Raw genomic sequence first — 27,916 nt, forward strand, 5'->3', positions numbered from 1 at the left:
GTCTTCAATGTCTTATTCACCCAAGGGAGGGGTGAAGTGAAGTGACAAGAGAGTAGCAATGATAAAGAAGTAAGATAATGCAGGCTTGAATAATCTATCTGCACACTGAATAGTTGAATACTGACATATCTGGGTCATTGAAGAAAAGTACTAAAGTTCTCACTGGTTATTAGTTGGGGAATCAAGTCTGACCCCGGGAACTTGCTTTGCATTGTAAAACAGGTTATGGGATGGTTCAAGTGGCTTATTCGGGTCTGTTGCCATTTCTACTGATTTGCTTTTCAGGCTCCTGGTCGCTTGAAGAGAGCATGGCGCTAAACCACACTGCCCCGCCCCAAGATGAGCGCCTGCCACACTACCTTCGAGAAGGGGACCCCTTTGCTTCCAAACTTTCCTGGGAAGCGGATCTAGTGGCTGGCTTTTACTTAACAATAATTGGTAAGCTTCCTTAATTTTTCTGTGCAAAGGCTGCGTGTAGGAAATTCATGGGCTAACATGTTGACTTTGCACAAGGATTCAGATAGTTATGTAGATATTTTGAGTGGAACTGGAGAGTGGGAAGAAGGTAGAGGATGGGGTGGCATTGTGAAATTCAGTGAATGTTTCATAGAAATGACTCTATTATCTTTATTATTAGTGATGGATATTCCCTTGATCATCATAGAACTTTTATAGCAAAATCACTTATCCTGAGACTATTTTGGTTGCTTTGGGAGTAGGTTTGTCTTCTGAATAGTAAAATTAATGATAATGATATCTTATTTAAATACAGTGGTTCTTTTACTTTTTAAAAAATGCTTTTGATATAATCATAAGATGATAGGCTCAGAAAGGACCCTAGAAATCACCTCCTCTTCTCATAATTGAGGAACTGTCCCCGGACTGTGGTGACAACAGACATGCTAAGTTTATTTGCACCCAAAGTAGAGTGGCCCCATGATGGCATCACTAAGTGATTTTGGTGAGAGGTGGAAAAATGTATTGATAATAAAATGGGAGTAAGCCCAGGGTCAGAAAGTTTTATGCATAATCCAGAACATGGTGCACCTGCTTCCAGACTGTGCTTTCCAGTGTGGTGGCCATGTGTGGCTGCTGGGTACTTGAATGGTGACTTTTCCAGAAGATGTGCTGTAGTGTAAATATACGCGAGATACTGAACACTTAGCACTAGAGAAAATAATGTAAAGACAGCTCATTAAGGATGTAAAGAAATTGACTACATGTCAAACTCACAACATTTCGGGTATACTAGGTTAAATATATTACTAAAATCAACTTAGTAATTGTCTTACTTTGTTTACTGCGGCTAACAGAAAAGTTTGAAATACATACGGCTCACATTTCTGGTTTACACTGTATTTCTATCGGACAGCAGTAGCCTAGCCGATTAGAATTCAACCACAAAACTTCTTAAATTTAAAACTGGTGTTCTACATTTGGGTAACCAGTGCACAGTAACAGGTGGGTTATGTCTTTGGGGGTGTCTGCCTTTAATCTTTTCAGATTTGGGTCAAGCTTTGTTTCTCTCTCCTTCTCTCCCTCTCTCTTCGTCTCCTTCTCTCTCTCCCATCTACTTATTACGGGCTAAGAATTTCATTTAACCTCCTGAAATTAGAAAACTCATTAGAAAAGTCTGGAGACACCTCTATGGTCAGTGCTTGAGGCAAAAGGAATTGATGAGATTGAATCAGAAATTCCATGCAGAGGGATTCCCTGGGTCCTTGGCTTGATTGTTAGTTATTATCAGATGATTTAAATTCTGCTTCTTGTAAATGGACCCTCATGTCCTTTCAAACACAAGTATATATTGAGTGCTCATTCTTTGCCACTGTTTAAATTTCTGGGAATACAGCAGTGAACAAAATGGGCAAATTCTCTTTCTGGACAGGGACCATCTGATAGTAAAATCCACACTGCATTTTCATTAAACACAAGTACTTTCAATTATCAGAAAAGGCACAACAATTGACATCTTACAAATTGAATTTGTCTCAGTCAATTGCAAGAATTGGTTTAAAAAAAAAAAAAAAAGTAGCATCTCTAACCTGACAAATTTCTCCAGATAACACAAAAGAGGGAGGGATCACAGTCCATTCCCTGCGCTGGCAGGGAAGATCTCAGGAAGAGAGGTAACCAGGCTGGGTGGGTTGGGCAATCAGGAAAATTTCTCACTTGTTTTATTTGGGGATGGAAGGAAAATCCACAGTCAGTTTGAAATGGGCATGCTGGGGTGAAGCTAGAAAAATAGGTCCAAAAAGAGTCCCCAAACAAAGGGAATATCAGATGACTCAGGGAGCTGGGAGTGGAGCCGAAGATATGTTCCAGAACAGCCATTCAGGGTGAGGCCAGGGTCATTTGGAGGGATTTAGACTCATCCTAGACCCAGTCTTGGATTTGGTGCTATGTCTGTTTTTCACCCCTCCTAAGATAGGTATGGGAATATGCCCAGATTCCTTTCAAGGAACCAGAGTTCAATGACATTCTTGGTGAGTTTGGTTAAATACTGGAAGTCTTAGGGAAAATTGGAAGATGAAAAGACAGATGTGACCTTGGATAGAGGAGAAATCAATTAGAGACCCATTTCCACCCTCAACCCTTTTACTATAGATACTTGGTTTATTATTAACAGTCTGTATATGAGATTTCATTGTTTTGTATTCAGAGTGAGAGTCAGGATTTTGATCATCAAAAAACATACCCCCCCCCCCCCCCCCCGCCTTTAGCTTCTTAGTCTTGTTTTCCTTTATCATCAAAAATAAGTTTGCATTCTCTTGATAATCCCCTCCAGAGAAGATTGCCTATGGGAATAATCTACATGCAGCTGATAGTTGACTTTTTTTTGTGATAATGCTTTGGGCACTGGGTGAAGCCTCATGAAACATTAGTAAAGATAATTGAAGAAAGAAAAAGTGAGAAAATCCATATTCTCAAAAGAGAAGTAGAAAGACAAAGGGTGTTTAAAGGAGCTTTGTGTATCAAATATATATGTATACTTACTGTTTTCAATCTTCTTGGATACAAAGTAGAAGGCATTTGTTTGAACTTCTTCAAGCCATGTCTTCACGTTTTAATATCCCAGTGTGCCTTGCTAGCTGGTCTCCTTTAATGAGATGTAGGCTTCATTTTAGGTGCTTTGCTCTAGAACTCCCTAATCTCTTCTATTTTTTTTTCCTCTTCTGTCTTAAGAAAGCTAAAGAGGTTTTAACAGACCATTAGGCAGCGCTGACTCCAGGAATTCATAATTTCCTAAGAGCACAATGCAGTTCGTTCCTGGTGGTTTCATACCATCAGCTGAAACACACATTTCTTTCCTTGCCCCTAAAATGAATTGTGGTGGAGAAGTAGAAATTAACATAGAAAAATCTGGGTTTCTCCTGTTAATACTCTCCTTATTCCTTACTACTAAAGGCAGCTGTACCAGATTCTCATTTATACACAGCTACACTATGAAGCAAGAATTCCTGAAGAAATCTACTCTACATGTTAAGCTATGGAAGTAGGTGTATTCTTTTCTTAAATAAAGTCAGTAGGGATTGGGTCTTTTTTGGATTTAAACTGGGTTTGTAAGAACTTTTGAACAGTATCATTGTAATGCCAAAGCCAATTAGTCATTAATAAAAGGATATAAAAAAGTGGGAACACATTTATACCATTATTGGTAGGTTGGAGGGTTGAGGGTCACTTTCCCTCCCTTTGGTGGGAGGGGGAGAGCCATACTATCAACTGTCACCCACTTCCCCTTAAGACCTAGTCCAGTAGAAGCAGCAGACACCCAGCGTCCATGTGTCCTCAGGAGGCAAGCAGTCCTGGGATGTGTCTCCAGGAGATGACCCTTTCCTTGCAGGGGTTTACGCCAGCCCTATCTGGCCTCTGCCTCTCCTGACTGCTGGTGCTCCCTCAGGAGTCCACGGCGATAGTGAAAGCACCCTGTTTGGTTGGGGTCACTTCAGCGTCAGAATTTATCAAGAGCCAAGGGCTTAACCCTACTTCTTAGAGGGAGGGAGTTCTATAAAGCCAATACTTGGTAAAAGTGGCTGAGGAAGTACTCCATCTTGGGGGCCAGTACAAGAACTGACCATGGGGATTCCCACAGCCTCCTGAGCTTCACTGGGAAATTAGCAGTTCCTTTTTCTGGGTAAGTGCAGTCTTATGATCCCTGACTCCTATCCCTTTGGAGGCAACCCATCCCTCGCCTGTCACTCGCAACTCATGCTTTTTACTTCATCTTCTTAATTGAGATTTTTATTTAGAGTCCTCTCACTACCCTCTAAACCTATGGTGTCCATTTTTGAAATTGAGAAGTGTTTCATAACCGAGGGAACCCCAAATCCTAGTGTTAACGGCGGGAATTTATATTTTTCCTTGTAGGGATTCTGTCCACATTTGGAAATGGGTATGTCCTTTATATGTCTTCTAGACGAAAGAAGAAGCTGAGACCTGCGGAAATAATGACTATCAATTTAGCAATCTGTGATCTGGGGATTTCAGGTAACACAACCGTTTCTTCTTTGGGGGTTTGAGCTGTGCCCCATTCTCAAGTCCTCACTGGCCCAGAGATCACCCCTCCCCCATCTCCTTTTGCTCCTCCCTTCACACACCATCTTTACAGAGCTTGTGGTAAGTCAACAGAGTGTGATCAGGCTAAACAGATCATCCATTTAACATTTATTGAGTCCTTTCTGTGTGCTGAGCACGTTAGGTGCAAGGAATACAATTTGGAATAATGCACGATACCTTCTAAGGCTACACCTCAGAGTGTACCAGCTAAACGATTTAGAAGACAGAAACTTACAGATCATGGTTTTGAGCTCTTTTATACCCCTGCTGCCCTTTTGGAAATCTGTTAAACACCAAGGGAGGAGGTCTTAAAGCTTCAGTATGAACGGGTGCCTGGGTGGCTCAGTCGATTGGGCGTCCGGCTTCAGCTCAGGTCATAATCTCGCAGTCCATGGGTTCGGGCTGCATGTTAGGCTCTGTGCTGACAGCTCAGAGCCTGAAGCCTGCTTCGGATTCTGTGTCTCCCTCTTTCTCTACCCCTCCCCCACTCGCACTCTCTCTCAAAAAATAAATAAACATAAAAAAAAAAAAAAAAACAAAGCTTCAGTGATGGGTGAAGAAGTCTGAGAAGCGTGCCTGGGTGGCTCAGTCGATTAAGCAGCCAACTCTTGATTTCGGCTCAGATCATGACCTCATGGTTCATGGGTTTAAGCCCCCATCAGGCTCTGTGCTCACTGCACGGAGCCTGCTTCAGATCCTCTGTCTCCTTTTTTCCAGCTCTCTTCCACTTTCCCTCACTCTTTCTCTCTCTCGCTCTCTCAAAAATAAATAAATGTTAAAAATTAAAAAAAAAACAAACAGTCTTGAGATGGTCTGAGAGGTGAGTACAGGAAGAGGGGAGGGCTGTCTTGCTGATATATTGAAATGTGGCTTCAGGACTGATTGATAGTGTAGGAAGCTTCCAGTTCAGTTCTGGAAATTGGAAATTGGCTGCACAAAAAAGTCACTTGGGGAACTTAAACAAACAAAAAACAAAAGCAAACCCCAAAAAACAACAAGAAAAAACCAAACAGCAACAACAAAACACACACACAAAAAATCCCCCTTAAAACCTCACCGCTGGGTTTCATACCCAGAATGTTTATTTACTTGATTGAGAATGTTACCTGGGCATCAGGATATTTAAAATTGGTATTACCAGGTAAGTTAATGTGTGGCCCAAATTGGAAACCACTGGTTTATTTGTTGCTTCTTTGGATCCTCTGATAACCCAGCCAAGGAGGAATTGGAATAAAATTTCTCTTTTACTGTAGTTTACTTTTAAAATATAAATGATTTTGGATAAGTAGCCTCCCTTTGCTTTCATCTATAAAGTTCCAGGGTTGCCTAGATACACTCAAATGTGCCTTTGGATCCCAAATTCTGCTGATTGGAGTATGGTCTTAAGTTACTAGAATTGGGGAAACTGAGTTCAAACAGCACACATCAACTCCTCTTTCCACTGGAAACTTTTCAGCAATTTCCCACCTCAAACGTCCCTATTAAAATGTTTTCTGATACTTGGTTCTTCCTTCATCAGTGGATTTTTCTGCGGCTGCCAATCTCCAAAAACAAGGCTCAATAATAAGCCTCTACTGTTGAGTCACTGTTTATCACCAGATGTGCTACCCCTGAGATTTTGCATGGCCTTCCTTACTTGGGAAGACTTTACTCAGTATGGACAGGCTTAAATATCAGGAGCTCTTATTGGAAATGCACGTGCACATTAAGAGAAGCATATTACATCATACCCCATGGGTGAAAATCGCCAAGACCAACCCTGGCAATTTGCAAAGCTGAAAAATGGCTGCCATTTTAGCGATGGCCACACGATGGCGGTGTCACAACATAAATGATAGCTTTCCCCGTCAACTCCTCCCTGCTCACCCCCAACCGGTTTGTCCCTGGTGTTGAACATAAAATGTTCAAATGAAACCCGCCATTTCATCCACATCCCTCACCAGAGAATACTACCAGGTTCATGTTTAAGGCCGAATTAGACTAAACTTGAATAAAAAGGTCCTTAATTGGTCTGATACATTGAAAATGCTTCCCACCAAGCAAACCTGCTCTACAATTGCACAAACCACCTCATTATTCTGCATATATCTTCAGAGTAATTCACCAAGAAAACATTTTCTTCCATGTGCTTTTGCTGATGAGCCCAGATCATTTTTCAACTTCTGAGTATCTCTAACACATTTCCCATTCCAGTAAACCTTAACAATATTTGCCTGTTTTATTTATTTTTTCCTGGCCCACTGTATTCCCTTATAAGCACCTTGAAGTGCATACTAGACACCAGGTGTATTTCATCTATGTAACTAAGATGGCTCACAATTGTGCATATGAAGTAGAATCACCTGGGAAGCTAAAAGAACAAAAACTATATTGAAGTATATTGATGCCTGAGTTTGTTCCACATAAATTAAATCAGACTTTCTGGGGGTTGGCATCCTGGACATTGATTATTTAAAGTAAAACAGGGGCACCTGGGTGGCTCAGTTGTTTAAGCGTTGGACCCGGGCTCATGACCTTGCTGTTCGTGAGTTCCAGCCCAGCATCGGGCTCTGTGCTGACAGCTCAGAGCCTGGAGCCTGTTTCAGATTCTGTGTCTCCCTCTCTCTCTTCCCCTCCCCTGCTCATTCTTTGTCTGTCTCTCTGTCTCTCTCTGTCAAAAAGAAACATTAAAAAAAATAAAAAATAAATAAAGTAAAACAAAAGCAAGCAAAGCAAGAGAAAACAACTCCCCCAGTGATTTTAGTGTGCAGCCAGAATGCAACCATTTTATTAAGTGGAGAAGGGAGAGGCATTCTAGATGACATTCCGAAGGTTTACCAAAGGCTCTACTCCAGAAGGAAGCTTAAAATAGTCCCAGGCCCAACAGATACTAATTTCACTCCATCCGAGTCACCTTCACTTGTCTTTTGCAGCCTTTAGCACCCACCCAGCTGACACTTACCTTAAGCGTTCAGTTCGTGTCTCCTCTGCCTGGAACATTTCCCGTCTAGATACTTGCTTGAGTTCTCTAGCAGTGATTTAGACATCTTCCTAAATGTCATGTGCTCAGAGAGGTCTTCCCTGATCCCCTTATGTGAAACAATTTCTATCTATCTCCTTCCGTTTCATTTTTCCTCACAGCACTAATGACTAATGATCATTCCATCGTGTCGTATCTTATATTACAAATTATGTGTTTCTCTTCTCTGCCCTCCCTATTATAAAACGCATTTGTCTGTCTTGACCTCCACTTTGTCCTCTAGCACCTTGCTCTGAGATTGTTACATAAGAGACACTGAATAATTATTTGCTGAATAAGAACCAGTCCTTTTACACTCAGTATCCTCACTGACAAGAGGGCAAGACCACTGGGATTGAAAGCTCTGAAATGGGGGTGTAAGTCTAGCACTAGCTGTCACGACCACTAGAGGAGATGTGTGTCTCACTCACAGAGGCACTCGAGAAACACGTGTTAACTGGCTCCACTCTCAAGAACTAGGTGTACCTCTGTCTACTGAAGAAGGGCCACACCTGGGAGGGGGGGGTAGGACGGGGCTGGCACCCGTGACTAGGGGTTCCTCGGTTTTCCTGGTGCAGAAAGGTTAGAGAACCTCATGATAGAATAGATCAGATGGAGGTTTTAGAGAGCTTCCTCAGCACTATTCCCTCTGGGAGCGTGAAGATTGAATGTGATAGCTGAATACAAAGGGTGCAAAAAATAGAAGAATGTTTTCTAGAATGTAAAAAACACAAAAACACTAATGGAGGCTGAAGGAATAAATAGTTTAAATCCCGGAAGTCTGGGTCTGGTTGTAAACCAAGGGAACCTACCATCGACTAAAATAGCTGTATCTCTTGTCTGAATAGACTAACTCAACAGGGAGTTGAGGCAGGTGGGTAATTTTAACTGGAGGGAACATCCCTTGACAAATTGCTTGGCCCTCTAGTTGTAGGCAAACCGTTCACCATCATCTCTTGCTTCTGTCACCGCTGGGTGTTTGGCTGGATTGGCTGCCGCTGGTATGGATGGGCTGGATTTTTCTTTGGCTGTGGAAGTCTTATCACCATGACTGCTGTCAGCCTGGATCGATACCTGAAAATCTGCTATTTATCTTATGGTAAGTACGAAGGTTTCTTGTTCCCTGATAGACAAAACTAGTGGACTGTCAGACTGTACCTATTGTACCGATAGGTCATGAACAGAGATTGCTAATAACCTAAGAGACCAAGGGTATTTCTATTTATAGCTCATTTTGTTCTAACATATGTTTAAAGACTTGAACCTGTGTCCATGTAGGTTTCTCTTAATTCTACTTTTATAGGAAATTCTGGTGTGTGGCTACAATGCTTTTGGAAAGTATCATTTCCTTGTGTAAAGTGTGTAAGCTTTGCTGTGCAGACAAAGAAATAAAATGCATTGAAAGGATGTTAGTTCCGAGATGGTTTAGTTGGTTCCCCACATGGTAAGTGTAATTATTAGAAAGATGTTTCTGATCCTCATTGAGGACTCAGGCTCCCCATGATTTCAGAGATAAGGAATTCCAAACAGTCCGGGTCCAAGTTAGAGAGCTGTGCTGCCGTGGGGGCAAGAAAGGGCACGTGCAGAAATGTCACTCAACGTTCTTTTTGTAGTCTTATAGGTAGAAAGATGAGGGAAGAGCCCGTCATAAAAAATTTTTCAGGGACTAAAGTTTTCTTTTGTTTTGTTTTTGTTTTTGCTTTTGTTTTTAATAATTAGAGCATTCAACATGCTAAAAATACATTTTTATTGCTTTTGCTTCCTGGGTTTCTGCGAACTTATTGAACCCAAAAGAGAAGCATTTGGGCCCTCACGTTTAATATTGAGAACGAGGCACAACCAGGGAATAATACTGGCTCCCTCTGGATAAAACTGCTCTGTGTGTTAATCCGTCAACCGTCTCATTGACGTTGCGACCATGGAGTCGGAGGATGGCCTGGAGCCTGAGGGGGGAAAGATCAAGTCAACTTGATGCTTTCAGTGTGGTAGAATTTTCCTTTATATTTTAAGAGTTTATAGTCCCAAACTCCAAGGAAACCGTTCAGAGGGAGGGTAAGGTCATGGACCATCATCTTCACGACCTAGCACTTTTTTGTTGTTGTTTTTAAATTTGCATCTCTTTTTCCAAACAGATTAAAACTTCCACTAGAAACAACTTAAATCAGAATTTCCAATGATATAAAAAAATATTCAATTGTATATATACTGGATGACTTCAGAGTCAAATTCTTTCTATAAACTTATTTTTGGTTATTTCAAATAAATTTTAAATATACTTATAGATTTTATAGATGAGAAGGCAGAATTTCCACTTCTTGGGGATATTTAAGAAATTCTACACCTTGATGTCTCTGCTTTTTAAATATTTTCTTGGATGTAGGCGTGGTGTCAATGAAAGAGATGATCCTGCCCACCCCCAGAATAATTGCAGGGCATCTCTCCATATGGGAACTGTATATATTTTTCCAGCTTCTTTTAAGATTGAACCTCAATAGAATGGTTTCACCATTTGCTTTGACTCATGCTTAAGCCCTCTACACAGTGTCTTAAAATGTTGGAATTAGAAGACCGCTTGGGAACATGTAGACCTTTCTCCCATTAATGTGATAAACTGTTTTAAGGCATCCCTGACAGACAGCCACTTGGCCTCTTCTTGAATAATTCCAGTGACCAGTGACGGGGAGCTTACTACTGCACAAGGCAGCCCATTCTCTGATTGGTCTGCTCTCATTGTTACAATGTTATTCCTTATATTGAGACAAAACTGCCTCCCAGTAACCTCCACCCATTGGTCCTAGTTCTGACTTCTGGAGCAACACAGAACCAATCTACTAATCTACTCCCTCCTGTACTTGACAGCCTTTCACCACACTCGAATGTAAGTATCCAACACCTCGCCAAGTAACCCTAACCATAAATGCTTATACGTATGCCTATGCACATCCCCCTAAATATATGTGGTTATCCGTGCCAGTGTTTTACCCATTATAATGGACAAGCAAGAGCTGACATAAATGTGGCTACCTGATCCTTACCTCTATCTGGTTGGGCTTGAGAAATTTGCATTTTTTGATAAAAAAATGCCATGTGTTTGAGAAAAATAGAGACAATAGAATACAGATACAATCTGTTATATTTCTTGCGAGAGCTGAGGCAAACACAAGACTGAAAAATCATGCTACTGTAGTCCTTCGTAGCTTGCAAATCAGGCCTGGCATTGTTTCATCGAACTCTTATCAAAACCTGTCAGCAATGTACGTCTTATTTACTCTGTTTTACTGCTAAGAACATGGGTGTCTAGAAAGGTTACATGAAAAGGGTCAAGTCCTATAAACGAAAATTAGGCCGTACTGACTTCCCAAACCACGTGGCACTGAGCAGAGGCAGGCTGGAGTCTGTGATGAAGAGATCATTTGGCTTTTGTTGAATGTGTTCCGATATTTCTTCTCTGCTACTCCAAACCAAGGCAGTAAGGATTCCCTTCTCCAGCCCTTTCTCTTTGAGGTGATAAATGGGGTGTGAAGGTAATTTTCCCGGTAGGCTGCAGCACTTAGATCAGGCTACCCTGTCTTTGGTGGGTGTGTTGAACTTTGGAAAATGATCACTAGTGTTCTACAGCGTTTTTTTTTTTTTTTTTAGATGACTACATTGTTTCTTCTTCTTGGAATTCTCTTTTGGTTGATGGAAACTATTCCTGAAAAACCTAGAGGTTAATTTTGTTTTCCTGAAAATATTTCCACAGAACTACTCTTTCTTTTTTAAAATTTTTTAATGTATATTTATTTTGAGTGCACGCGCGTGCGAGAGAGAGAGAGAGAGAGAGAGAGAGAGAGACAAAGAGACAGAGCACAAGTGGAAGAGGGGCAGATAGAGAGGGAGACACAGAATCTGAAGCAGGCTCCAGGCTCTGAGCTTGTCAGCACAGAGCCCTACGTGAGGCTCAAACCCATGAACCATGAGATCATGACCTGAGCTGAAGTCAGAGGCTTAACCAACTGAGTCACCTTTAATATTTATTTGTTTGAGAGAGAGAGAGAGAGAGAGCGCCAGTTGGGGAAGGGCAGAGAGAAAAGGAGAGAGAGAATCCCAAGGAGGCCCTGTGCTGCCAGCACAGAGCCTGATACAGGGCTCAATCTCATGACCGTGAGATCACAATCTGAGCTGAATGCTTAACTGACTGAGCCACCCAGGCACCACTCCACCCCAATTACTTTTGCAGAACATGATACAATCTAACTAAATCCTCTACCTCTCTTGCCATGGCTGTGTGAGCATGACTGCTGTGTTAGTAACGTTCGAAGGTTCAAAATCTGCTCCCGTGAAGCAGGGTCAGTCACTTTAAGGTCACAGGCAGTAATGGTGGTGGCCCACCGACCCCCACCAACAAGTGCTTATGAGGACAAATGAGATGAGAGACATGGAAGATTTTAGGGAGAAGGGTATTTAAAGGCACAAACAATGTGTTACCATTTCCACCTTTCCCAAAGGACTCTATCTTGGATGAACCATTGATACATGGTTTTTGGCGCTTGGTCCTTCTGGTCTACCAATGGGCCTTATATTGGATAGGATCTCAAAGGTCATTCTAGATGCTTTCTTAAGATCCTTCCTTCATCGTCTTCGGCACCCTCTCATCTTTCTACTGCCCCTCCTTCCTCAGCTTTTGTCCCTTCACCTCCCAAGGCTCCCGTGTGCCTATGGAAACCTTCCCTGTGAAAGCACTTCTAGTTTTATTTGCGTGGAAAAAGGCCCATGCTCTGGAACTTTTCTCCCTTCACTCCACTCTCCCTCAGAGCTCAGTTATCTGACCACTTCTCCCAGAATCCAATGGAATAACTCTTTGGATGTGGAATTTGACATATCTAGGGGAGGTATTTGGGTACAGGGCAGATTACATCCCAGTAACGCTTTTCTTCTACCTCCAGGGGTTTGGCTGAAAAGAAAGCACGCCTACATCTGCCTGGCAGTCATCTGGGCCTATGCTTCCTTCTGGACCACCATGCCCTTGGTAGGTCTAGGGGACTACGCGCCTGAGCCCTTCGGAACCTCATGCACCCTGGACTGGTGGCTGGCCCAGGCCTCCGTGGGCGGCCAGATTTTCATCCTGAACATCCTCTTCTTCTGCCTGTTGCTCCCAACGGCTGTGATTGTGTTCTCCTATGTGAAGATCATTGCCAAGGTTAAGTCCTCCTCCAAAGAAGTAGCTCATTTCGACAGTCGGATACATAGCAGCCATGTGCTGGAAATGAAACTGACCAAGGTAACTACAGTAACAGTTTACAGAGGTGTTTTGTAATCAATTAAAACATCGTAGGACAAAGAGGATAGGGGATGCTAGGGACTGGGGAGAACTTAGAGTCCCTATTCTTTACATACTGCTCAACTTTGCTATTATTTATCTAAACCTTTGTAGTGTTTCTTTTTCTTGTTTCTGTCTCTCATTTACACACACACACACACCCAAACACATCTGATATTTACTTAATTTGTATGGTGGATCTACTGGGAGCTTATTCTCTCTATTGAATAAGATACTCTTGGTTCTCAAAAATTATTTAAGTCATAATAAGAATAAGTTTTAAGCATCATGAGATGCCTCAGAGTATTTATAGTTTTGTACGGACGTTGGTGGGTGTGAAGGACATTCTGTCACCTCGCATTATTTACCATGTCTGCTGTCCTATGGGAAGCTTATCTTAATGCAACATAATTCCTGCAGGGTTGAGTTTCTTGGTAAATGCTAACGTCAAGGGTTGACAGCTGTTTAGGCATTGTAGTGTAAGGAAAGGAACACACAGTTTGAAAACAGACTGGGGTTTTCATTCCATGACCAACACCTGTGAAGTTTGTGACCCAGAGCTAGACACTGAAATTCTTTGAATCTCTGTTTCCTCACTTGGGCAACAAGAATAGTACCATTGATCTCATTGGATTGTGGTGGAGATTCAACGAGATAAAGCAGGTTGTTCTGTCATTTGGTGCATAGAAGGTGTTGAAGAAGCCTCAGTTCCTTTATTCTCTTGTAATTTTAAAGAATTCTGGGAAAGTATGAGGCAGTGGTCTTTCCACTTTCATCCTGTCTTACCTTTATGTTGAAAAATATCTTTTCTGCACACACGTCAATATAAATGACATGCAGCTAACACCGTCAAACTGTATATTTGACACTAGGACATGCTAATTTCCATTTTACTTTTAAAGATGCAGAAATAAATGCAGATTAAGGTTCTAACCATTCCTTTTGGTCCCAACCAATCATATTACTGATATCCCACTTTCACGTGTCCTCACAACCTACTTGGGGACCACTTGTCTCGGGACCTATAGTAACAGTTCCCTCTAGACCCGGGGTCGCTTCTAATAAGTCAGGGCCTTGGTTCTATTAATATTCCTCTCTTCACACTGCAGATGTTTCGAGATGGTGCAAGGGTGTCTTGGTTGCAGAGTATGAGCTAGAGATTCTTCATGGTTCTGGTTGACTTTTCCTTCCTGAGCTCCACCTGCTCAATAAAGACAAGCTCTGAGGGAAGTTTTCATCACTGCAAATCTATGCTCATAATCTAATCATAGAGTAATTCTATTGGGATGAAAATGCAGAATCAGGAATCATAATCTACTTCTCTCTTATAATTGGTTGTAAAATGGAAAGAAATGTTTCCATAAAATCCAGGATCAGGAATTCAGTTCTTCATTTCTAGCTCTCCTTTTTGCTCTTATCTGTGATTAAAAAAACAAAAAAACAAAAATTAATCCAAATAAATTAATCCAAGTTAATTTCGGATTACATTTAATCCAAACCCTACACAGGACCAAGTACTGTTTTTGGGACACAGTAAATACAACAATAATAAAAATTTCTCTTCTCAGTGCTTTGTGAAAATACGCCCAGAGAAACATCGTATCATCCGTCACACTCGTAGGTGGATTTGAGTTCAACTTGCAGCCCCGTTATTTGGCATAGCAGAAAGCTGCTCAGTTGTCATCTGACTTCCTCTCACTTCTTGCCACCCTCTAATGATATCAGCTTTGAGGCATTTTGATGGTCTTGATCAGTGAGTCCAGATCCTGATTCCCATGGGGTTCTTCTCCAGTTTCTCTGAGTCCGTTGTTATTCATCATCTGGTCTCTGGTTAATGGAATTGCCTAACTCCACCCACAGCCAACTTTTATAAATACCCTGGCATCTTGTTCTTTGTGTATTCTGGCGGGTGGGCAATTTGGTGAATGATTCTGAAAATCATTATGCATAGGAGGTGAAACTCAGCACACACCATTTAATTTGGGTTGTGGTCATCATTCTCCTTGACCTGGACTGGACTGTATAGATCAAGTATGCAGGCTTACTCAGCCCAGATCAACCAGAGAGATATTAAATGAAAAGTGTAGGCGTATATATGTATGATTTTATTTTATATGCATCTTCTTCTAACATACACTAAGTGGCATTATATTACATATAATGTCTATATTGTATATGTTATATATTATCCAATATGTCTGCATCTCATTTGTATATATAAAACTTATATTAAAATAGCCTGAATATAACATGCTTCTAATTACTTACACTTAAACACAAAAAATGTAAATCAAAATTCAACCCACATTGATAAACATAGCTTTCTATTTTGGCATCTTCTGTGCTAAATTTGAAATGTTTTCAATTACTAGTTAATTTTGATCTTGATTTTTTTTTTCTACTGAGTAAAAATAAGTAAAAACAACCTCATACTGGGCCTTTTCATCGTCTGAGAAAGCTTTTCCTCCATTCAACTACCTCTTAGGACTGAGCAGTTTGCGCATTCAGTTGGTGCTTCTGATCTTTTAGAAAAGCCTGGTCTGAAAGCTTACTACTTAAAGCCCACTTCCTTGGATTCTGGGGTCAAAATCATTTACTTTTCTGGGGGCTCTAATTATTTTCAGCTGGGTTATTATCTGGGCCTGCATTTTGCCAGGCTGGTCTTATCAACCTAGAAATTGACATTCCATTTACGAATATCTCTGTAGTTTGTAGTTTTCCTCTAATTAATTTTTTAAAAATGATGCTTTTGCCAGCCTTTTCTGGTAGGCTGAGATTTCACAAGAGTGCAAACAGAGGTGTGCAAAAAAAGCCCAAGAAATAAAACAAACAAACAAACAAAAGCTCTTTATATTTCTATGACTCAGTATAATCTCATTTTCGTGCCTACATTTGACTTTGTAATGCAAACTTAATATTAGACAATCAGGATAAGTTCAGTTGCTTTGGGGTTTTCCTCCTTCTCCCAGGGCTATGTATAAATTCCAGGGAGATTTTCAGAATTCCGTAGTGTCAATGGGGGGGGGGGGGGGGGGCTCTTGGTCTGGTTGTTCATTTATTGACCCTGGTATTGCTGAGATATTTAGGTTTCTTTCTGGTCTCAGTCATCAGCCGTCATGGGTCACTTTGCGTCCTGCTTGTTCCAGTTAGAAGGTCTCTTTAGGCTCGTCAGCAATTCTAGTTACTTCCCTGTCCTTTGACTGCAACTCATCATGTGTATTTTGGGAGCTTGGCTGGGACCCTGGGAAGTTTCCTGCCCTGGGACCCTGGGACCCTGGGACCCTGGGAAGGACCCTGGGAAGATATCCCTAAATGCATTAAGGGTCTTTTGCTCCCCCAACACCAACCCTGGCCCCTTGTGTGTAGTTCAGTGGAGTCCCTCAGGACAATTTCTCAAGGTCAGTTACCAGCTCCTCGGCGGTCCCTTCACCTTCGAGCTGTAGGCCTTTTACCCACTCTTGGGTGGGAAACCTGTAACCACATGCCTGCCTCTAAAATTGTTCCCATTCAGTAAGACTGATGCTTCCAGGCCTGCAAGTTTCTGGCTGTGGATGCTCGATGTCATTTTTCGCACATCCGAATCCCCTTTCTCTCAAGTATTTTCTCTCCTGTAAGTTTCAAATTTCTATTTTAAAACTCACAAGCTGAGAAATGAATGTTTTACTTCTTTGGATATTTCTGCTTGAAAAAATCTTCACACAATGCACTGAACACTCTTGCTTCTGCTTTAATGAGGGGGGTGGTGGAGTAACAGGAAGAAAATACCAGAAGCACAGACTAATTTTTCCAAATATTATTATGTGGTATGGATTAGTACTTCATATTTATTCATTTAACACATGTAGATCATCTATAAGTTCCAGGTCTGTAATTAGTATCTAGATCCTTTGGGATCTGGATTTCTGCTCATTTCCCTTATTTCCACCAAAACACCTTCCTGATCGCCCCTGGCTAGTTGAAGTCCCTCTGTAATGGGCCATAGGAGCACTTGGAACATTCGCTTTATTGAATCCCACGCTGGTCCCTCTTCTTTGCTAGTAGGTAGGTGAGCGCAAGTGCTACGCGTCCTGTGTGCTTCTGAGCCTCACTGCCTAGGGCCTCCTAGACGCTTAATCATGATCACGATAATGAATACATAATTGAATAAACTAAGTTCATCTAATTACCTTGATGAGCGGTAAGTGGTCCCTTGACCCCTGGCTGGAGATCCTCCGTCCCTTTCATAACTGAGAGGCATTTTGTTTTGCTTTGTTCTTTCACCCTGAAGTCTTTTTAAAAATCACAAATGTAAATCTCTGCTTTCCTCAAATGATTATCTCTCTTTTATTGCGCATGGAGTGTTATTTATCATGGAGGGGTCATAGTCAGAGAGCCCCCCCCCCAGGGAGGCTTCTGGGTCAGTTTGTGGGAAAGTGGAACGGCATTGCTTTTTATTTTTTAAACCGATTAATTCATTTCCTCTGGTTCTTCGTAAGTGCTCTTAGTTTAAATGTCACTTCTCAGAAGAGCATTGCCCGAATTGAATTCAAATCTTCCTATTACAACGTGTCACTGCTGTCTTTACATTTTCTTCTTGGAGCTGGTTCTGACTTATAATTAATTTATGATTGCATATTTATTTTTGTGATTATTTGCTCAATGTCTGGTTTTAACATTAGTCATTAGTTGTTACTGTGGAGTAACAACTATCATTTTGTTCGCTTTGTGTCCCCAGGACATAGCACAATGCCTCAAATATATACATATATATATATATATATACACACACACACACACAAACAATTATATATATATTATATAATAATGTCATATGGTATAACATATAATTGATTATAGTATATTAATGTAAGTTAAATATAAATAAATATGAATAAAGATGTATACATAAATATATGTTAAAAATATATATTTGTTGAAGGAAAGAATTGCAATTAGGAATCAATCCCAGTTTTGCCTGTGACCCACTTTAGGGTCTCAGTGAGCTGATATTTGTTATTTATTTTGGCTGCCAGTGGCTGAACCCCTTTCCATGTTTGGAATTTCTGTGTTAAGGAACTTCCAACATTTTGAGTCTTGCTGGGGGGTGGAGGGGAGGAACAATATGTCTGAGCAAAGGATGACTCCTAATTTAAAAGATACAGAAAGATCAGTCATGAATTTTCCCAGATTCCCTTGCAGCTGGAGTATAGCCATAACCCTAGGCTCCAGCCAGTCTGTCTCAGGAGCCAGTGTCACCAGCGAAGGGGCAGGGAGATGTCCCCTGGGGGCATGGCTGCAGCAGCAGTGGTTTCTGCATCAGGGCCAGCTCAAGCCATCCGTTTTGGGTGCCATTTCTGTGTGGTTGGCCTCAGTCCTATGTCCAGCATTCCCAGTGACACTCTGTCCTAATCAGCCCATTCCTTTTCTGTCTCCCTTGGCCAAAGTCAAGTTCTGTTACTTGCAACTCAGAATCTTAACTGATTCACCTCGGAAAAACCACTTCACCTGGCTGGGCTTCGGTTTTCTCATCTGCGAGAGAAGGTGGGAGAGGGGAGTTAAATGCTATCTAAGTTACCTTCTAAGACTCTCAGGTTGTATCAAAACGGCTAGATTGGTGGATTAAGCACCCATGGCGATCACTCTTATTGCTAAAACCACTTTACCTCTCCACCTCAGTACGTTTTCCCTCTGAGTAGCGGTTTCCTCACCTTAAGGGCTTGGTTTATCTGTAATGACCAGTGAAGTCTCCCTTGTTTTGCAGAACCAGATACTGAGAGTTCTTCAAGCCAGCCGCTGCCTCATTGGGGAATGTTGTGTTCAGTTTTAGACCAAAACCCCAAAACACAGGTGTACAGAGCGATATGACCTAATTTACATCCTCTCCTTTCAATCTCAGCTTTTGCTTGTTTATAGAATAGTGGTATTTTAAGATTTGAGAAAGTTGCAGCTGGGAAGTGCAGAACACTCCTCCTTCTTGTATGTCTTTTTTTTTTTTAATACAAATTAATATTTTCTACTTGGATCACAACCAGGGCTCACATGATGGTGGACACATCAAAGCTGTCAGAATTCTTTTCTTTCTAAGTGCATGAAGAAGGGCCTTGGATGGTTGGCCTTAGTTGTCCTTCTATCGATTAAAGAGAAGGGAGGAAGAAACTCAAATGAGACATGCTTAGGGTTGTTGAATTCCTCTATTTCTTCAAAGGTGGCGTGCAAGCTATCACCACCCTTATTTTTGTACCTGTCAGGAGCTGAGGTTCCAGTGAAGGTAGGTCATGGTTAAGTTTATCACCTTCCTTCCTCCTTGCCATTGGTGGTGTCACTCAATGGCAGGCTGCTTGCGTGTGGGGGGTGGTAGCCGCGTACCTGGCATTGACTCTTGCATTATCACATCTTTTATTTATTTATTTTTTAAACTTTATTTATTTTGAGAAAGGCAGAGAGTGAGCAGGGGAGGGGCAGAGAGAGAGAGAGAGAGAGACAGGGAGAGAGAGAATCCTAAGCAGGCTCCACGCTAGGCATGGAGACCGACATGGGGCTTGAACTCACGAACGGTGAGATCAGGACCTGAGCCAAAACCAAGAGTCAGACGCTTAACCAATTGAGCCACCCGGGTGCCCCAACCATCCATTTCATTGTTCAAGGTAGTACACAGATTCAAAATGAGAAGCCTTACTCATATCTGGGCAAAGGAGCCTGGTGGAAGGAACTGAAAGGGCATTCTCAGAGAACCCGGGGTTCTGTCTCACTCACACTATGGAGCCAAACACAGTTGGAATCCAAACCTGAGTACTTCTCCATCTGTGATATTTGCACTTTTGCACACTGCCTCAGCACAGAGAGGGCAGGACATCCCTTTTTGGAAACCATGTCTGCTGGACTGGTGAAGATGAATTGGACCCACACATAGAGCCTTACGTAACTTGGAGAATTTACTTTCAATTCCACTGTTCTATTATTGCTTTAATTGATCGATTCGCTAGAATCAATCAATTATGGACAGTACTGCTTCTGGGACACTTCAATTAATGCCCTTGAATTTAGCTGGAACATGCAGATATCCCTTTGTCCTCTGCAGCAAGGTATGTTTAAAGTGAACTGGGTTGCAGATGTGTGATTTTTTTTTTTTTTTTTTGTAGAAGCAGAACACATATTCTGTGAATTTCCTCCCACAAAAATTGCCTAATTTAAGAACTGAAGTTTTACTGTTTTCCAGTAAACCACAAGGCAGTAATAAAAGTGAAGCGATTAAAAAATAAACAACTTAGAAAAAGCTGACAGGTACAGGTGTCTGTGTTAGATCTAGTTTAAGGACACCTGGAAAAGAAAATTTGGAAAATGGAAATGAGGATACACTCAGAAATGAGGAAAGCAAGGAACAGGCTGATGAAAAATTAAACACGTTCCATGTTGAGTAGAAAGCACTGGGAAAATGAATGTAACATGCGAGATTTCTGTAGGGTGTATCTTAAAATGCCTTTAATATTTAATGTTTTAATGTTTAATATTTTGTGGAGTAGATTTTAACATGAGAAGATGGTAAAAAATGAATGTGGCTTCTGTTAACTTTGTATTCACTTCAAACATATAAGTAACATTCTGCAGTGCTTTTCCATCTAGGCTTTTATCCCTCTTTCTGCTTTAAACCTGATTTCTAGTCATTCATTTTAAAGCACTTAGCTTAATTCTAATCAGAAAAGCCACGATGATGCATTTGCTCTGTGTTTAAAAACCACAGTACAGTTAATTCTCCTATGTTCTTTTAAAAAGGATAACGTAATGCTAATGTTTGAAGTCCTTTGTCTTTCCATTGCACACTCTCATAAAAGTAGAAGATACATAAAATGCAGAAAACATTATGGACTGAGTGCCAATCTATTTTTTGTCAATGACTTTGACGGCAACCCAGAATGCAGCCTTTGCAATACTGTGAAATCATCATGTGAGTCACCAAAGGATAAAGGCAAGAGCTATGTTAAGTTCCCAGACATCTGCTAAAGCAAGTGTTATTTATACAGTTATTGTTTATTTGGGGATTTAGAAAAAGGCCCTCACTTTGAGCCCTGTGGCATCCTTTCTATTTACAAAAGAAGTCACACAGGCCAGACCAAACCAAATACAGTTTCTCCCGGGGAACCCTCTGCAGAGAGGTGGGAAAGCAAGCAGCGGGATTGCATGTGTGATCTGGGGCTGGGGGATAATTGTTAAGCACGGGCAAGTATTTTGGATCAGGACCCTAAAGGAAGGCTGCGGGACCCCAACACAGGGCTCAGGACTTGAAGGAGGTCCGCGCTCACTTCATTCATCGCTATGAGATTTAGACTCTATTTGTAAAATGGAACGAAATGAATGTAACTGATGTGTGTCTCAGCGGCAGTTCATTTTTAGAGATGAGCCTTGAACTTCTTGGGTGGAATTTTATAACATGAGACTTCCAGTAGGTGTTTCAGACTTCTTTCTTGACACGGCCCACAAATATGGGGGTCTCAGGGCAAACACCCTGCTGCTGGCTGTTCGGAGGTCAAGTAGGGGTAGGACCATTCCCTGCATATAATAGCTCTGCTCTCATGCGTATTGAAATGCACATGTGCTCAAATGACTTTGTTATAAAACAAAACAAAACTTATCCGGTTGAATTTCTAAAACAAAAAAGCATGCACGAATGTTGTTGCTTTAACTATTACTAATAAAGCATTTTGTGTCTCATTCTTCATCCTTGATCCACTACGCTAGCTTGTCATGACCTTCATACCGGAAGCTGTTATTTTCCTTCTTGAATAAGAGGATGGGGGTGAGGGGCGCCTGGGTGGCTCAGTCCGCTAAGCGTCCGACTTGTCTCAGGTCATGATCTCACCGTTGGTGAGTTTGAGCCCCGTGACGGGCTCTGTGCTGACAGCTCCGAGCCTGGAGCCTGCTTTGGATTCTGTGTTTCCCTCTCTCTGTTCCTCCCCAGCTCACACTCCCTCCCTCTCAAAAATGAATAAACATTAAAAAAAAAAATTAAAAAAAAAAAAAAGAGGGTGGGGAAAGAGGTGGTGATGCCTGCCTTGGATAGTTCCATTTTTTCATCTTCTCTGGGTTTTGGGGAACTCAAGGATAAAGGAAGCTCCACTTTTCCTACAAAGCCCTTATAAAATCACAAAGATGGGTCTGATCATGCTCTTTCTGGCCATGTACTCATCCCTGTTCTTGCTATGGTGGCCAGGGGCCTGCAGGCCTCTGCTCAAGCTTGGGTCACGCGAAACCAGCTCTATGCAACAGGGGTAGAAGGGATACAGGCAATGCTGAAGTAGAAGGTATATGAGGCAGAGGAAAATAAACAAAACCAGACGTCCACTGCACAGCCCTAACGTGAATATTGTTTCATGATTTCTCCTACAGAAAAAAATACTCTGGTAGATAATAGTGTAAAGAGACTTCGAGGTTCATGCACTCTGTCTCAATTAGGACGTGAAGTGGCTCCTGTTTAAAATGGACACCAAAGCTCGGACCTCATTTGCCAGTGTTAGTACTCGAAGCGAGAGCCCTTCTATTTCTTATTTACACTGCAGCCTAAACAAACTGTTACAAGTGGAAATTCTGTGTGGCCAGGGATGGTGTCTGCTTTGCTCATTGCTTTATCCCCAGCACAGAACATGGGGGAATACTCACCCTTGTTGATTCAACGAATGAGCAATGAGTTTTCTACCTCCTATTTCTTCCTGCCCCAGTTCATTCAGCAGAGGTCAATCTTCCATTCGTTAAGTCTCCTGCTCAAAAACCTACTAGTGCCTCAAAGCACATGGAATGAAGTGCACGCTTGGTAATATGCTCCACAAGCCCCTGAATATACGCATGTTGTCTCTCTCTCCAGGCTCATCTCATGTGCCAAAGTGAATTGTTTGCTAGTTTCTGTACAAACCTCACACATACCTGTGCCTTTGCTCACACTGACCGTACTGCTATTCCTTTATTTTAACTTACCAACATGCAGGTTATATGCCACGTCTCCCGCGAAACTGTTCTGAACTTGCCCCGTGCCGTGCAGTTTGGTCCTCCTCCGGGCTGGCACTTAAATCCTACTCTGCCGTGTACTGCAGTGGTTTGTATTCCAGAGGGATACAGCCAGGCACTAAGGTGTACTAGTGTCCCCGTTAGCGCTTGGCATTGTGTCTGACACAAGGCACTTGCTAAAAAGGGGTTGTTGAATTCAAGTGAGATAATCCATAGGGTCAAGTAGTTACAGGGCACTAATTAGGGCTACGTCAGTAGGGGGGCTGGGTTGCAGATGGTGAGAAACTAGTGAGAGCGTTTTAAAACCCTGTCTCTAATTATTCTTTGATCTGAAACTTTAGAGGCTCCCCCAGGTAATTATAATTTTGTGAGAGAGAAAAGTCCTTTCTGGAAAAGTCTTGCTTAATGCAACTGTGTCACTTTGGTTAAAGCTTGGCGATTCTGTTTTACTTTATATCTAGTGAATTTCCACTCTCTGAGCCTCACACTTGAGAAAATGAGCCAAAAGAAGGAACACTTGATAGAAATCTCTGAAGAAGATTCATATTAAAATTTCCAACAAGAGCAGAGTTTCTGTTTCCTGAGGCAAATGAGTGATTTCAAATTTCTTCAAGGTGAACATATTGTCCGTGTACCTCTGTGAAAATACGATGGAACATATTTTCCATCAACGTGGGTTGAGAAGTCTTGGAAATTTCAGGGGCACTGATGTCTTCTTAGCATGAGTTCATGCCCAATGTAAAATTGGACAGCGTTTATAGGGTTAAACTTTGGGTCTCTTGGTACATTCCAATTCTGGAGTAGAGATTGGATAGGATGTGGTAAATGGGATAAGGCATTGTAATAACTTCTTCTGGCTGAACATCTCTGAAGTCCATCTGAAATGTCTCTCCTATGGGCGAGATAAATGTAAAAGGTAATAGACTTTCTTGGGTGTAATTGGGCTGCCGCTCCTCCTCCCACCCTTCATTTCCACCCAGTGTTTTGACTCTGTTCTGTTACTTGCCCTCGCCAGGTGGCGATGCTGATTTGCGCTGGCTTCCTGATCGCCTGGATTCCTTACGCGGTGGTCTCTGTGTGGTCAGCTTTTGGAAGGCCAGACTCCATCCCCATCCAACTGTCTGTGGTGCCAACCCTACTTGCAAAATCAGCAGCAATGTACAACCCCATCATTTACCAGGTCATCGATTACAAATTTGCCTGTTGCCAAACTGGTGGTTTGAAAGCAACCAAGAAGAAATCCTTGGAAGACTTCAGGTAAAATTTTGGAAGCTGGGAATGAATGATGCTGTTTCACAATCCTATGGGATTCAAGCCACTCCGATATGCTATCTTCTTAGGCTTAGAGCTCATCACTTAGGAGTAGTGTAATGAGGACTGTATTTTTCTGTTCATCAAAATTCCTGAAATCAAGCCATCAGATATGTAAGGTTGAATGTCATGGGTAGAGGATACCAAACGGATGCTCTATTTGAGCAACCACCATTCATCCCTCTTCCTTATCTAGGACCAAATCCATTTTACCCCAAGAGTACAGTTCCACATGGCAATGATCCAAAATTAAGTTCTCACAACAGAACAGATTCTCCTGTTTGAGATGTTTCTGCCATTAGCTAAGAGTTCTAGGATTTGGGCGGGCAAAGGAAGGAGAGAAGGGAGGTGACATATTCTGCTCTCTGTTCAGGTTCTTCGTGTTATTCCCACAAGAGCCCCATGTTGTCCCTTCTCTTTGTCAGACAAGGAGATGGAGGTAAGGTAAAACAAGTAAGGTTAAGGTCAAGCGAGCTGCCTGTGTTTACGCAGCCAGCAAGTAGCAGAGCAGAGGTTTCAATTCGGGTCCCCTGGGTTTCAAAACAGTCTACACTGTTTCCGCTACGAAATGAACAGATGAGTTTGGGGATCCAGCACCATAGTTCCCAAAGGCTCCATGTGAGTAAAGAGTTGAGAGTGATGTGTGGACTTTGTGTCCAGTTAGGGCCAGTCTTAGTAGAGTGTAGATCAGGCACCTGAATGCATGGTCTGAGGTGAGGGGTGTTGAGAAGGAATGGGTTCTCTGATTTCCATTAATTCTTACTCACTGGATGTCTGGTTGTTTCCCAATACTATTTTCCTGTATCAAATAGGAAACAGAAGGGGAAAGAAAGGTAGAACTAGCTTTGAGAAGATACGGGTCTTTATCTTGTTCTCTCAGTGTGCTGGAGCAAAGTGGTTACGTTTTTGACCTTTAACGTCCTCGCCATGCAGTACAGATCAAATGAAAAAAAAAAAAAAGGCACAAAGAAACAGTATTGTCATTGTTGCTGGTACAGGGGAAGAAATACACAATTTGGAAGTAGAAGATTAGTGTTTGGTTCATTTTTCTGTATCCGGGCAAATGAACTACTTATAACTTAAAATTGTGACGAGCTGCTTGTAACAGCCGTCATTTGAAACTGTAGGAATTACACCAAATGCATGTTTGGAAAGGGCTAGGTGACAACTGTTCGTGGTTTTTGTTTTGTCTTGTTTTTCTTTCACGTTGTTGGTGGTTCATGCCTTTTCTGTGGAATTGGATAAACTCAAATGCTAAAATGCATCTATTTCGGCAGTAACAGCACTTTTCCCTTATCAACTATTAATACTTTATTATGAATGCAGGTTAGAGAGAGTGTTCTTCATAGAGCAGTTGTGGGAGAAAATAATGGGCATTTCTTCCTCTGAAAGAGATGGGACTTTGACAGGAATGGCTGAAGGCAGATTGCACCTACCTCATAATCTTGCCTCGGACTGAGTCTGTGTTCTGTGCCTTAGCTCTTCAGGGTAGGCAGCACATAAATACTCAATTGCGCAAAAATGAAAAGAGAGAAATTTATGAGGAAGGCAGTGACTCGGGGCCTCAGACCTTCAGAAAAGCCAGCCAGCCAAGAGTCAGTTCAGTTCACCTGCTCCTGTTAGCTGTTGCTATGAAATACAACAGTTGGTTGGCTGAAGGACAAGTGCTGTTTTCTTACTCCGGGGTCTCAGCTTTCAGTGGAAAAAGCAGGCGGTAGCGCTAAAAAACCCTTGGGTTTTAAAGTCTGGAACATCTTTAGAAAAGGAATGCAGAAGCGGTGTGAGGAGTCGCCGATTTTTAGAAGTCTCTCTTCGGAGAAGAACTTTCCAAAGAAGCGAAAAAGCAAACATTTTGTCGTCGTTGCTCTTGTTATTAAAAAACTAAGAAAGTGGGTAACATAGATGCTTATAGAATGAGACAAAGTGGTAAGAAGCCAGTCCAGAGTGGTTAATGCTCTGCCAGAACAGTTTAAATTGAATTTAAACTAGATTAATTGATATCCTTGTTTTTTTTTTTTCCTTTTCTGAGCTCTGGAATGAATTTGCTTATAATGGGACACCCTCTTGGGAAATATTTTGCATTCAAATAAGAAAGCTAATGTGTTGAATATGAGCTTGTGGAAATAAATTTTGAGTGGTTTTTACAGTTCATTTAAAGTTAACTAATTCCCCCCGCTGAATTGAGTCCTCTTGAGATTTTGGTAGAAGCTGATGAACTAAAGCATGGCCAAGAGCCCTTTTTGACAGGCTGTCTGTTATTCATCTCATCTGGGTATCCAGATGAGGTCTCCTGTATTTTGCAAACAGTGCTTTTCTGCCCTGTTTGTGTATTGGAGACACCTGGGGAACATGGAAAAAACTAATGCTCCCTGGAAAGAGATTTGGCTTCCACTGGTCTGGACTGGACCTTCATTAGTTTGATTAGTTAGCTCTCCCAGATGGTTCTCGTACCCAGCCATTGTTGAAAGCCAGTGACCCAGAGCCTGGAAAAGGAAAACATTAATAGTTCAGAAGCCTCTCACCCCACTTACACAGAGACCAATGAGGTCATCTACATCAGTGACAGGGAAACCAGACTTCAGGAGCTAGGCCAATCTTAGATGCAATAAAACGTTCAAATGACACGGGGAATACATAGCGAAGGACCGAGGCATTTTACATTCCTAATAGTTTAGTAAAGATAAAGTATAAAAAAAGTACTAAATTCTGGCATTGCCGTTGTAATAAACCTTCCCTCACCACCTTAATTTGAATGCTGTCCTTCACTCTTTGTAGGTAAGATACAGGGCCCAACTGACTGGTTGGTAGATAGGTAGGCGATGTAGTTTGTTCTAGGGACAGAAAACTCACTAGGCCACGCGGAATGTGCCATGAATAAGTGGTCTGGTTTTGGAAAGCTCCACTCAAGGGATTTCTTGACTTTGAATATTTTAAAAAATTTTCTAATGTTTATTTATTTTTGAGAGAGAGTGAGGGAGAGAGAGAGAGAGAGAGAATGATAGAGTGCAAGCAGGGGAGGGGCAGAGAGAGAGGGAGACACAGAAACAGAAGCAGGCTCCAGGCTCTGAGCTGCCAGCACAGAGCCAGACGTGGGGCTCAAACCCACAAACAGTGCGACCATGACCTGAGCCGAAGTCGGACGCTCACCCGACTGAGCCACCCAGATGCCCTTTGGTTTTGAATATTTTAAAGTGATTTATTATTTGCCTTCTCTTTTTAGTTCAAGTCTTGTGTCTATAATCTTCATGATAGACAAGACTGATGTATATACATAGTATGTGTCTGTGTGTGCGTATATATATTAAGTTGTGTTTTTCTTCTCCTGTATCTAGGCTGCACACTGTAACCACAGTCAGGAAGTCTTCTGCTGTGCTGGAAGTCCATCAAGAGGTATGAAGATGGGCACGGCATCACTCATGGACATAATTATTCACTTATTTGCCTCTTCACTGCTGTTGATGTTTGATTGTGACTACACTTTTCTCTTTATATTATATTTTTATATTTTGTACACTTTCCCTCTTTTTCCTTCAGCCAGGATTTGCTGGGGAATGCCCATGGCCAAGTGGAAATTAGATTGTAGGATACTATGTAAGGAATATTACCAGGATGAGCCTCCCTGGAATTTCTTTTTATTGTAATTTAAAACCTAATTGTCATGCCCCAAAGTATGAAGTCTGAGATACTGAGAAAAATGTTTAATTACTTTATTTATTCGCATGTTATTTCATTTCATTATATCATCATTATTTCTTAATGTAGGGCCAGGGTGGCAGTTT

General features: G+C 41.7%; 1 protein-coding gene across 1 annotated transcript; it reads left to right on the forward strand.

Moving 5' to 3' along the window:
• Positions 1-308: 308 nt before the first annotated feature.
• OPN5 (opsin 5) lies at positions 309-27,533 on the forward strand. The gene is made up of 6 exons (XM_060614510.2): positions 309-438; positions 4,369-4,488; positions 8,484-8,654; positions 12,481-12,815; positions 23,842-24,083; positions 27,470-27,533. Exons 1-6 carry the CDS (start codon positions 309-311, stop codon positions 27,531-27,533), a joined length of 1,062 nt encoding a protein of 353 aa, XP_060470493.1.
• The last annotated feature ends 383 nt before the right edge of the window (positions 27,534-27,916 follow it).

Source organism: Panthera onca, chromosome B2 (genome assembly GCF_046562875.1).
Source record: "Panthera onca isolate mPanOnc1 chromosome B2, mPanOnc1 haplotype 2, whole genome shotgun sequence".
In the NCBI taxonomy this organism is placed as follows: Eukaryota; Metazoa; Chordata; class Mammalia; order Carnivora; family Felidae; genus Panthera; species Panthera onca.